This window comes from Eubalaena glacialis, chromosome 13, assembly GCF_028564815.1.
Source record: "Eubalaena glacialis isolate mEubGla1 chromosome 13, mEubGla1.1.hap2.+ XY, whole genome shotgun sequence".
Classification (NCBI taxonomy): Eukaryota; Metazoa; Chordata; class Mammalia; order Artiodactyla; family Balaenidae; genus Eubalaena; species Eubalaena glacialis.
Genome location: NC_083728.1, coordinates 68719584 through 68731586, shown reverse-complemented (window position 1 = coordinate 68731586; position 12003 = coordinate 68719584). Strand labels below are relative to the sequence as shown.

Here is a 12003-nt window from a genome sequence, read left to right as displayed (position 1 = left end):
TCACTTCAGGTGACCAGGGCAGGCCCTGTGGGAAAAGGGCATCCGGCAGGACGGAGGAGAGGAGATGGGAGCGGAGGAGAGGAGATGGGAGTGGGAAGGACAGAGAGAAAGGGGTGTCCCACCAGCTAGGGCTAAAAGACACCCTGGATTAACATGTCTAATGTTTTCCTGACAAATATTCATTGAGCACCTGTTCTATGCCTTGCACGGTGCCTGCCATGGTGCACCCAAAACAGGCGAGATCCCTGCCCTGGGGGAACTCAGAACAAGAATTCTGCTCCATAAAAGCAGAGCAATGCGGTGCCTTTAACCAGACAGCACCCTTGGCATCCACGCAGGGACCTCCTTCCCTCTCAAGGGTTGGTGGTAATTCTCACCTTCCTCCAATTCAAAACCTAAACCCCTCCCCGCTTTTCCTTCTGAAAGCGAGGAGGTGCAGACACAACAGGTCCCCCTCATCCCTGCTCCACAGTGTAGGAATAATCCCATGAGGCCATCACCCCCACTTGCCTTTTTTCCTTCTTTTCTAAACAGAAATCCACAGCCAACCAGAATCCTGTGGGTCAGCAAACAACCAAGCCAGACATTTTTTAAAGCAGATGGTCCTGCTTTGAAAAACATACTTTGCCCTCATTCCAGCTGATTAAATGTACCCATACGGGTCAGGATTTGTTCACTTCATCCTGAATATTTGCATCTCATTTGTTTTGAGTTTGTTTGTGTTTGTTTTTTGCCCCGTCTGAAAATCTCTTCCAAGCTCGAGGGAGATTTCTGTACTAAAGAAACGTGTGTTTTCTTAACACCCACAGGCGAGGGAACGAGACCTCTTTTGTTCCCTCGAGAAGGTCTGGAGGACGTAGAGTTATTGAAAACGCAGACGGTTCTGAAGAGGATATGGACGCTCGCGATGCAGACTTCAACGGAACCAAAGCCAGTGAATGAACAACTTGCTCAAAACAGGGCAGAACCAAACCCAGTGGACTCCTCTTAGCACCGTCTAAATCCATTTTCAAACTCCAAACGTCACAGACACCCCTCACGATGAATATAAAGACCACCACCCTGCATTCAGGGCATCAACTTAAGTTTGGAATGATGTACCGAAGGAGAAAAACCCAACAGGAGACACAGACACACCCACTCCCTCTGCCAAGAACTGTGCAGAGATTTTGAAGTTTTAGAAAAATATATCCACGGTAACTAATCACTGGCAACTTAGTTTACGTGAATTGGGGAGAAAGTCACCACGATGGGTGCCACTGTCCCCACCCCCAGCCCTTCCTGCCCCACGGACTCTTCCATCGTCCCGGTGGGCCCTGGTTTGAGAATTCCTCTTCCCTCCGGTTCCCACACATCAGATGCACACAGTTCACTGAGACCAAGTGCCTTCTGTAGTCACGTGAATTAAAAAGGAGACGCCGCTCAAACGGCTGAGAGCAAGAATGTCACGCTGTTTTATATGCACCCCAGCTGTACTTAAGGACACCCTCACTAATAAAAGGTTATAAATCACTAGAATGGAGTTGACTCTTCTGTTGTTTTCTAGAGAAAAAGGACGGGGTGGGGGGGTGGCCTCATTTAATCCTCACGACAACCCTATGAAGTCAGGGTTATTATTTCATTAAATGGGGAAACTGAGGCCCAGGGAGGTGAGATGAATCGTCCGAGACCCCACAACTGGCCAAGAGAAGAGCAGAGACACAGAGTGAGTGTGAGTGCGGGGCTCCTCCACACAGGAGGTGGGCGGCTCGAGGCCCAGGGAGTAGGACCATGCCCGGGAAGAACATCTTTATCAATCAGAACAGCACGTATTTAATGTGAAGAATACGAGTTCCTTGAATGTTTGAGTTAAAACACAAGACTTCGCCCGGCAGGGCTCGACAAACTTTTTCTATAAAGGCCCAGAAAGTTGAGTATTTTAGCCTCCATCATGGTCTCTGTCACATTTTTGTCTTTTTAAAAAAAAATTAAACCACCCTTTAAAAATGTAAAAACCCTTCTTGGCGTGAGGGCCATAAAAACCAGGCCTGGGCCCGTCCCTTCCTTGGCCTGCATGTCCTAGACAGAGATCCCTGGCGAAGTTTCCACTCAACACATATGATTCCATACACCAACTCCATGGGATCAAACAGACTGAAAAGAGGGGAATTACAGAAACCAAGGACGCACCGAATGACCAAATGCTAATACATCCTGAGCAGGACACACACGTGTCCTAATACAATTCTAAGAAGCTGACTCGATAGGAAATCTTTAAAAAAGTAGTTTTTTTCATAGTCACTTGGTTAAAAAAACAAGTTTTTCATCACCAGATAGCAAACACAGAAGCACAAAGGCCGCAGCATTTACTGACCACCACAAACTAGCTGAAAATCAGTTTCTCTTGATTTTATTGTTCTTTTAAAAAAATAAAAGTACATCTTTTACTGATATAGGCTAGAATGTTGCCAGGGCAACGAAGTGGGCACTCAAGTTTAATTCTCTGCTGAATTTCAGTAGCATTTGAAAAGTTCTGTTTTCAACTCAAGGATATTTTTGCTGTTCTTTTGGAAAAATAACTTAGTAACAGAAGGCCGTTAAGCTGCACGCACGCGCTGGAATTCATGTGTTCTTTTTACTTGCGTCCGAAGCGTGAGACGGCCGTTCACAACCAGCAGGGATGAGCTGCACGCCATCTGTGTGGAAATCCTGGGTTCGTTTCTTCTTTAATAAGGAACCTCCCACCGACAGTCCTGGTGGTTTAATCTTACCCGAAGGTCACCCCAATTATTTCTTCAAGGCTTTGAATGAAGTCCTGTTCTTAGGGGCTGCATTACCAAGGCCATCACACCCCAGAGACCCTAAGGGTCCTGAAGCAGAGGTCACCCCCAGGCCAGGACAGAGGGGCTCAGGACAACTTACAGCCAGGATTGGTCTAAAGAGGACACAGAGTTTCCACTGACCTGGTCCCACAAAACGTACTCTGAAACTCAAGCATGCCTCTAAAAGCCTCAGTGAGAGGCAGATTAAAAAGTCTCAGAGGTACACCACACCACAGTTTAAATAAAAGGTACATGCCTGTTCTGTTCTTCACCCCTAGATGTGATTTCAGTGCACTGATCCCTGTTGTGCCAAAGAGCACTGGAGATTTTGTTCTGGAAGAAGCTACAGCAAAGTGGGGGCCGGAGTGAGCCTGAGATGGGCTCAGACCCCACTTTATAGGTGTCCCCGGTCATGGAAAACACCTCTCAAGACCAATCAGGACTCAGGTCTGCTGAAAATGATGGGGCAGCCTCAGCACCCACGTCGCCATTTCCAGAGGGTCCGGTTTGCCCCTGTCCACTGGCAACACCCCGACAAGGAGGCCAGGGGTTATGAGATGGCATTTCCTGGGGACGACCACCCGGGGCCACAGGCGATCCCCGCCCCCGCCGTCACTGGCTAGTGCGACCGCTTGCTCGTATTTCTCAAACTAACTTAAAAAAAAACAAAAACCTAGTTTAAAGAGGGTAGGAGGGTAAAATGACTCCTGCACAGACATCGGGGCCTTGGCTTCCGTGGATTTCCTAAAGCAACATCTTGACTACACCCTGGGCTGACGGCAGCGATGGTGAGGAAATATTTGAAGGCGGCTTCCCAAATTCCAGGCGTTTTCCCAACCTTCAGACAGAGCAAACCAAATTAGGCGGACATTACAGCTGTTATAGACTGGCTAGCACGGGGGCCCACCAAGTTATGAGTGAATATCAAGGTCGGGAGCAGTGTCTCACTGGGTCTCAATTTTCTCTCCTGTGAAATGAAGAAAAGGACACTGGCTATCTAGGGCTCACGTGCCCAAGGCCACGCAAAAAGCCCAGTCACAGAAGACGCTCCAAAAAAACACCCATATCTAAAGGTCCGGAAGTTATGTGCATGCTGGGGAGAACGATTCTTCATTTCCTGTCCTCTGTCTGCCACTGACCACCCCCAAATTTACGTGGCCTGGGGTCCAGTGAGATAGTGGCACACCTTACAGAATTCTAGAATCTGGAAGCTGCACTGATTTTCTTCAGGCAAGAAAATAAATGAAGCTGTTAGAGGTCAGATTTGTGTTTTCCAATCAGGTGACTGGCTTCAGGCATCTAGTCTGGCTGATTTAGTTTCCTGAAGGTTCTAAAGGTTAAAAAAAAAATCCTCTTTTGGGGGAAGCAGAGCAGTGTTTGAAGCTTGAGTCCTAAACAAGGGAGTGATTTATACAAAGGACATTCTCACAGCATGACCAGGAGCTGCGGCTGCAGAATCAAGTAATAAAAATGACCCTCTCCTTGGCCGTTTGCCTGAACCAGCAGACACCACCTAACTCTGTCTTAAGGGATGGGGTAGAGGATAATACCTCATTGACATAATCCTGCGACTTTGAAAAATGGCTATGGGTCAGGGGTCAGGGGTCAGAGGCTCCCGGCTGGAGAGGATGGGTTCTCCCGACACTGAGGAGGAACAGCAGAAGGTACTGACCCTTTGTGACCCAGAGGCACGCTGGTGCTGCCTGGCCGCCTGTCGCCGCCGTCTCTGTTCTTGCTCCCCCACCCTGAGGTTGGGCCACTGGGTCGGTTTGGGGACTGATCATACACGAAGTTCCGGCAGGAAGCAAGTTTGGACTCCAGAGCCTGGAGAGAAATATGCTTTCCTGTCTCAAGCTGAAGACAAGAACTCTTGCCTCTCACCAGAGCCCATACACATAATAATAGCTTAAGACAGTGGTTGTCAAACTGGGTTGTGTGTTAGAATCTCAAAGCGTGCCCCACCCCATCCCCAAATTCAATGTACGTCCAACTCGTAGAACTGGTAGTCTAAGATATTTAGGAGCTTCCAGAAGAGTCCCCAACCCGACCTATGATTTAAGTCTGCCTACAAGAAATACGAAATCAACTTTTGGAATCATTCACTCTCTCCGCTACCTTGTAAAACATGCACCAAGCGGCAGGAGGTTTGAAGAAGGACTTGCCTCGCTGTAAACAGACTCTCTGGAAACCAAATGGGTACTGAGATCACCCTGGGCTTCTGTATACTCTAACTAAACATAAAAACCTGCTTATATAACAGCAATCCAAAAAACCGAAAGCCAAAAGGAAAAACATAGAAAACGAGTTGCAAGCTTCTATTAACTCTGAATGCATACATTCTGGTCAATGACAGACTGGCAGGACTTAAACTCTGTGGCTTTCCAGGCATCATTTTTAAAAATAAGAAAAACAACTACAGAGACTATCTATGTGATTTCTTAAGCACAAAAGACTCCTTCCCTGGAATTAACATAAAACCTATAAGGGTCACGTTCTCTGCCCTAGCCTTTCAAGATTTTCCCTTTAACTCCCTAAGAAATTAAAAAAAGGGAAGGCAGTTTTCAAATGTTTCTCAGTTTTTTCAGATTAAGAAAAAATATCATAGATACCACCCGAATCTCCCAAATTGCCAGGGAAAATGGTACAGGGAAAGAAAGATATAGCTGGGGATCAAAGGGTGACTCAGGGTCAGAGCCCGGGTGTTTGTCAGAAACAACACCCATAGAAGTGCAGCGACTGTAAGGGACACGAGAGCCAGGCTACACCTGCACCTCATGAAGCCTCTGCCAGAGGGGAAGCAATAGGTAAGGTCACCCCTCAAGTCTGCTGAAGATAGAAGACACCACACGGACCCCGGGGAAGCGCCATCTTACCCCCACTTTCCGCAGCAGGTCTCCCACAATGTTGAGGGCAGATATCCGGGCCGCCGGCGTGAGGGGGGTCCCCCCAGTGGAGTCGTCCAGACCTGCGTGTGCAAAAGGATGCACACATGACACCAACACACACTCAAAAGTCTGTGCACTAACATCTCTGAACGCGAAACCCGGGGGTGGGCGAGCAAGCCCCTCTGATCCCAACGCTGCCCTGTTTTGGTCAATGGTTTGTTGCCTAACATAACAAGAGCATCTGATGACCAACTTCTCGCAGCCATCTAATGACTATACTTAATATTTATCTTTACCTGCTATTCTTTTTAAACAAAATCAAAACAAGCCCTCTTAAACTCCTAGGAATTCCCTACAGTTAATTAACATTAACAGCCTCTGAACAAGCCCCACTGGTAAGGGTTCTACTCCTCAGAGCCTCCTCTCTCTTCAAAGCAGGGCTCACGGACCAGCAGGACCAGCATCACCTGGGCGCGTGTTAGAAACGCAGGATCTCACGCCCTGCCCAGACCTGCTACATCTGAGGCCCAGATGAGTCATGTGCTTATTCAAGTGTGCTCTAGACTGGGATTCTGGGAACCTCACACTCTCTTCATCCTGGGCACAAGCTGAGGGACAGGGAGCATGTGGTGGTGTAACCCCGGGAGCCGGCCTGCCATCTGCCAGCTGCGTGATGTCAGGCCAGCTCCTTAACTCAGGGCCTCAGTCTCCTCATCCATCACATGGGGACAGCACTTGCATTACTTGCGTCTTGGGCCGTGGTGCGAATCCAGTGAGGTCATATGTAAATACAAAGCACAGTACGCAGAGGGACTGGCATATCCTAAGTGCTCGATAATCGTCTATTTTTATTACTTACTATTAAGTGGCCCAATCAGAGCCTCACAGTTAATCAGTCAGCAGAGGGGCTGGGGAAGAACTCAAATTTCTTGGTTTTTACTGCATAGCACAGGTTATGCTGGGTCCAGTTCTAGATGATGTATCGCTGGACCCATAGAATGCTTTTTAAATTTTTTATTTGGTTACTGAAATTTTTAATTTGGGAGATTTCATATTAGACAAGAGGATTTCTGGCTTCTGGTGAAGAGTGGAGTGTCTGCTGGGCCCACACCTCTTGCAGTAGAAGCAGAGTGGCAGCTGCCCCTCTGGATGAGGCTTCCATTCTCTAGTTTGCCACAGACTCCACTACTCCCTATCGTCTTACATCCAAGAGGCTCCTCCCACCCACCACAATGGTCTGCCCCTGTGAGCACCCCAGTTTGCTCCCTGCTGTACAGCCTGGTCCTGCTTCTCTCTCACCCAGGACCCGCCCCGGTTCTCACCCAGGAAAGCTTTGTGAAGCCAAGAGAACCCTCCCGATTTCCATCCTCCTTACCACGTCTGAACGTCCCAGGTGTGTTTAAGCTAGAGCTGGGTCCTCGATGAGCTATGGGGGTGGACGGCACGGAACCAGTGGCCTGTACAGCTGTGTCTGTCCTTTCAGCTTCCACAGAGCTGGGCATGGGGGTCCTGGGTTTCTCCTGCTTTTGCTGCACAGCCAATTCTTGCCGCAAATCTGGGCCAGGAAAAGGATTCAGATTAAGTCCCTGCTTTGAGTGATGGGGCAGGGGGAGGGTCAACAGGAGACACGGGTCAGCAAGAAGAACCACCAGAGTGAAAAACTCCAGGTGGAAACCCTGAATGAAGCAAACCCCACAGGACCATGCCCGGAAGGCTTGCAAAACTACATGGTTTTTCTTTTGAGTAAAAACAAAAAGGTTTAAAATTTTTTTCAAATCATGGCAGTGATACACTACTGCTTTTACTGTTTTAAGAGAATTCAAATGTATCAAGGTATACACAGAATACTAAGTGAAAATGTGCTTTCCCAACCCGTCCTCAAATGCCCCTCCTCACTCCTAATCACTGTAACATGAGGGAGATCTTCTCAATCCTTTTTCTCTGCATTTCACACATAGAGTTTATATGTGCATCTATTAAGCATATAAGATGAATAACTTTTATTAAGCGTAAATAGAAACATACATCTACTATCTATGTGTTTTCCCCCCTTCAATGGTATGTCCTAACAGGCTTTTTTATTTATTTAACTTTTTGGCCAAGCGGCATGCAAGATCTTGGTTCTCCAACCAGGGATCGAACCCGTACCCCCTGCAGTGGAAGCACGGAGTCTTAACCACTGGACCGCCAGGGAAGTGGTCCCCTAACAAGCTTTCTATGACTACATTTATATCTATACCGTATTTGTTTGAACAACTGTTTAACATTCCACAAAATAAATCTATGTAATTTACTTAAGCACTTCATTACTGATGGGCATTTGGGAACAACTACCTTTTAAACTTAAAAGAGTTTTTCTTTCTAAACCCCTTCTACTGGCTACATATTAGAAACAAAATGAATGTCATAAACAATTAATTGGGACTTTAACAAAATCTCTTATGGACCCAACTTGGATGACTTGCTAATGTCTTAGAGTTAGAAAGCTCTACCCTTGGAAGTGCTACCTCCAAAGAGCAAACGCTGATGAGATTCTGGAGTTCCAAGCCACGTGTATCAGCAGCCATTAAGTCACAAAAGTAATGGGCTGGCCAGCAATTCCATCAACAGGCATTTTCTCCCCACAAAACTCCTGTGCTCCTGCTGAGCATAAAGCGGGTGCTGGGCTTAAATACCCACAAAGGGTCTCTACAGGGTTGGACATCTGACAATTCTTAGCACAGGGTGGGGACCAAGGCTCAGCCTGCCCGGTGTGGTCCCTGCCCTCGGAACACAGGTAATGCTGGGTGATGCTGTGGGACAGGACACCCTCAGGCCCGGAGAGGGCACAACGGTGGTGAAACACATAGAGCAAAGCCAAGGCCTCCTGACCTCTGGCTTCATCCTTCAGTCGCTGAACAGATTCTAGGAGATTCTCCTTCTCGTCCAGTTCGCTCTCCAGGAAGGCATTTCTTTCAATGGCTTGATTCAAGCGCTGTTCAAAGTCCTCAAGAGACATGATCGTGGCCCTGGGTGAGAGACAAGCAAAGCTGCCCAAGACAGCAGACGGTGTATCCGTCTGGCACCTACAGACCTGGGAAGCAAGAAGGGTCATGCACACATGGTGCAAGTCCCAGCTCTGGCACATCCTAATCCCACAGAGCTGAGCAGGCCCCTCAACCTTCCAGGACCTGGCTCTTCACCTGCACAGTGGGAACCTTTCAGCTCACGAGGTGCACACGGCTGTCCCGGGGGGTTAAATGAGATCATGTCCATAAAGCACTTAGCAACGAGCCAGGACCTAATTAGGACCATAGACAGGCCCCGGTCAGATGCCACGATGCGGCACGTTCCATCTTGTCCCGGAGACTCACGATGCAGTCAGCATTCAGAGCATCCCACTAAAATGCACACGCAATGTAATAACACGCTTTTAAACAGCTAAGGGAGGCCATCTTCATCCCTCAGTTACCTTAAAAAGTTAAAAAAGTTCACAACGCCCCACCCCAGCCCAGCTGCCCTAACAACTGCTTCTTTTGGACAGTGTAGATAGCCACTGGAATGCCGTGTTAAAGGCACTGGCAGGGTTCCCTGGTGGCTCAGTGGATAAGAATCTGCCTGCCAATGCAGGGGACACAGGTTCGAGCCCTGGTCTGGGAAGATCCCACATGTTGCGGAGCAACTAAGCCCGTGCGCCTAGAGCCCGTGCTCTGCAACAGGAGAAGCCACTGCAGTGAGAAGCCCGTGCACTGCAACGAAGAGTAGCCCCCGCTTGCCGCAACTAGAAAAAGCCCACACACAGCAATGAAGACTCAATGCAGCCAAAAAAAAAAAAAAGAGAGTACTGACAAGTGCTGCAATAAGGAAATCTGTTTAACTGTCTGGACAAGCTACTTTCTCTGGCCCTCAGTTTCCTCACATGCAAAGCAGGGGTAATAACAGAACCTCCGCATGGGGTGGGGGGCTGGGGAGTGCAGCAACACACAAAACACACAACAGATGTTTCACACATAAGTGCTCAATAAATGTCAGCAACTTTTCTCACTGATCCCGTGCTTGTCTCCAGAAGACCTTTAACATCCCCGTAACTGTATCTCATGGTGATCAGAAGCATCTGTTTGAAGTGCAACCCATGAGTTAACACCTTGCTCTAACGTGTAAGACTAGCTAAGTGTCCCCGGGCAACTTAACCTCTCTGGGCCTCTGCGCCTCCAACAGCAAAGTGAGGATCAATCATTCATTTATTCAGCACTTTCTACTATGTCCAGATTGAGACGTATTAGTTCCTACCTCAAAGAGTCTTTAGAGGTAAAGAAGATAAAGTTACCAAAAGTGCCTGATTTAAATATCATCCCTTGGGACTTCCCTGGTGGCGCAGTGGTTAAGAATCCGCCTGCCAATGCAGGGGACATGGGTTCGAGCCCTGGTCTGGGAAGATCTCACAGGCCGCGGAGCAACTAAGGCCGCGTGCCACAACTACTGAGCCTGCGCTCTAGAGCCCGCGAGCCACAACTACTGAGCCTGTGTGCCGCAGCTACTGAGGCCTGTGTGCCTAGAGTCCGTGCTCCACAACAAGAGAAGCCACCGCAATGAGAAGCCCGTGCACCACAGCGAAGAGTAGCCCCCACTCACTGCAAAGAGAAAGCTCGCACGCAGCAACAAAGACCCAACGCAGCCAAAAATAAATAAATAAATTTAATAAATAAATAAATATCATCCTTTGTTGTTTTTAGAGTACAAGACTGGAACCAGTTAAAGTGACCCTAAGGCTGGCATGTCAAACAACAACAAAAAAAGATGAAATAGCTAGGAATTCATGTAACAGCAAACATGTAAGACTTTATTGTAGGGCACAGAGGCTTGTCAAAATGCAGACATATGGTATTTATGAGGAGGAAGACCCCAAATCATAAAGATATCAATTCTCCATAAGCTACCTAATAAGTTTAACACCATCTAATAAAAATATGAACAGGTTTTTACTGGGGGACACAGGCACCAGGGACTGATTTGAAATATGATGTGATAATGAAACAAGAATGGCCAGGAGAGGAACGTTAGCTACAAAAAAGAATGAGATCTCACCATCTGCAACAACATGGATGGACCTAGAGGGTATTATACTAAGTGAAATAAGTCAGACAGAGAAAGACAAATACCATATATTTCACTTATATGAGTAATCTAAAAAATAAAACAAATGGGGACTTACCCGGTGGCACAGTGGGTAAGACTCCGTGCTCCCAATGCAGGGGACCCAGGTTCGATCCCTGTTCAGGGAACGAGATCCCACATGCATGCCACAACTACGAGTTCAGATGCCACAACCAAGGAGCCCGCCTGCCGCAACTAAGACCCGGCACAACCAACCAAACAAATAAATCTTAAAAAAAAAAAAAAATTGGCCAAACCAGAATTTTAAAAAATAAATAAAAACAAAACAAATGAACAAATACAACAAAACAGACGCAGAGTTACAGATACAGAGAATAAACAGGTGGTTGCCAGAGGGGAGGAGGTTAGGGAGAGGAGAGAAATAGGTGAGGAAGACCAAGAGGTACAAACTTCCAGCAGCAAAATAAATGAGTCACAGGTATGAAAAATACAGTGTGGGGAATACAGTCAATAACTATGTAACAATCTTTGTATGGTGACATCTTAGACTTATTGTGGCCATCATTTTGAAATGTATAGAAATACTGAATTACTATATTGTATAACAGGAACTAACACAGTAGGTCAATTATAGTTCAAAACAAACTCATTAAAAAAGAGATCAGATTTGTGGTTACAGACGCGGGGGATTGGAGGAAGGAGAACTGGATGAAGATGGCCAAAAGGTACAAACTTCTAGCTAAAAGATAAACAAGTACTAGGGATGCAATGCACAACATGATAATTATAATGAACACTGCTCTATGTTATGTATGAAAGTTGTTAAGAGAGTAAATCCTAAGAGTTCTCATCACAAGGAAAACACTTTTTTCTATTTTTTAATATAGTATCTATATGAGGTGATGGACGTTCACTAAACTTATTGTGATAATCATTTTATGATGCATATAAGTCAAATTATTGTGCTGTTCACTTAAACGTATATAGTACTGTATGTCAATTATATCTCAATAAAACTGGAAGAAAAAATGGGCCAGGAGAACTCTGAAAAAGAAGAGAACAGGGGCACTAGCTCCCTTAGATACAAAGAACACGCTCTTTAAAGCCTCAGTAGTGAACAGTGTGCTACAGAGTGAAACAGTTATAAGACCAGACAGACCAAGGAGAGCCAAAGGTCCAGAGATAGATCCAAATACATATGAGAATTTATGATAAAGGTGGCA

The 12003-nt window shown here is 46.7% G+C and overlaps 2 protein-coding genes across 7 annotated transcripts in view; one reads left to right on the top strand and one right to left on the bottom strand.

The window, feature by feature from the left end:
• The window catches only part of MYH11 (myosin heavy chain 11), a 126399-nt gene extending 124881 nt beyond the window's left edge, over positions 1-1518 (top strand). For 2 of the 5 annotated variants that reach the window (XM_061208073.1, XM_061208072.1), the window contains one exon: positions 810-1518. In XM_061208073.1, the coding sequence (XP_061064056.1) occupies positions 810-942 (133 nt within the window). In that variant the 3' untranslated portion in view covers positions 943-1518. Of the gene's footprint in view, positions 1-534; positions 563-809 lie in introns of those variants that run through there. The other 3 variants (XM_061208076.1, XM_061208074.1, XM_061208075.1) reach the window with 2 other exon arrangements.
• Positions 1519-2372: 854 nt separating this feature from the next.
• Positions 2373-12003, bottom strand: part of NDE1 (nudE neurodevelopment protein 1) — a 29304-nt gene continuing 19673 nt past the window's right edge. Inside the window, exons 5-9 of one of the 2 annotated variants that reach the window (XM_061208077.1) lie at positions 8558-8694; positions 7062-7241; positions 5675-5766; positions 4474-4625; positions 2373-3639 (exon numbers count right to left, since the gene is read on the bottom strand). In XM_061208077.1, the coding sequence (XP_061064060.1) occupies positions 3546-3639; positions 4474-4625; positions 5675-5766; positions 7062-7241; positions 8558-8694 (655 nt within the window). In that variant the 3' untranslated portion in view covers positions 2373-3545. The other variant, XM_061208078.1, reaches the window with a different exon arrangement.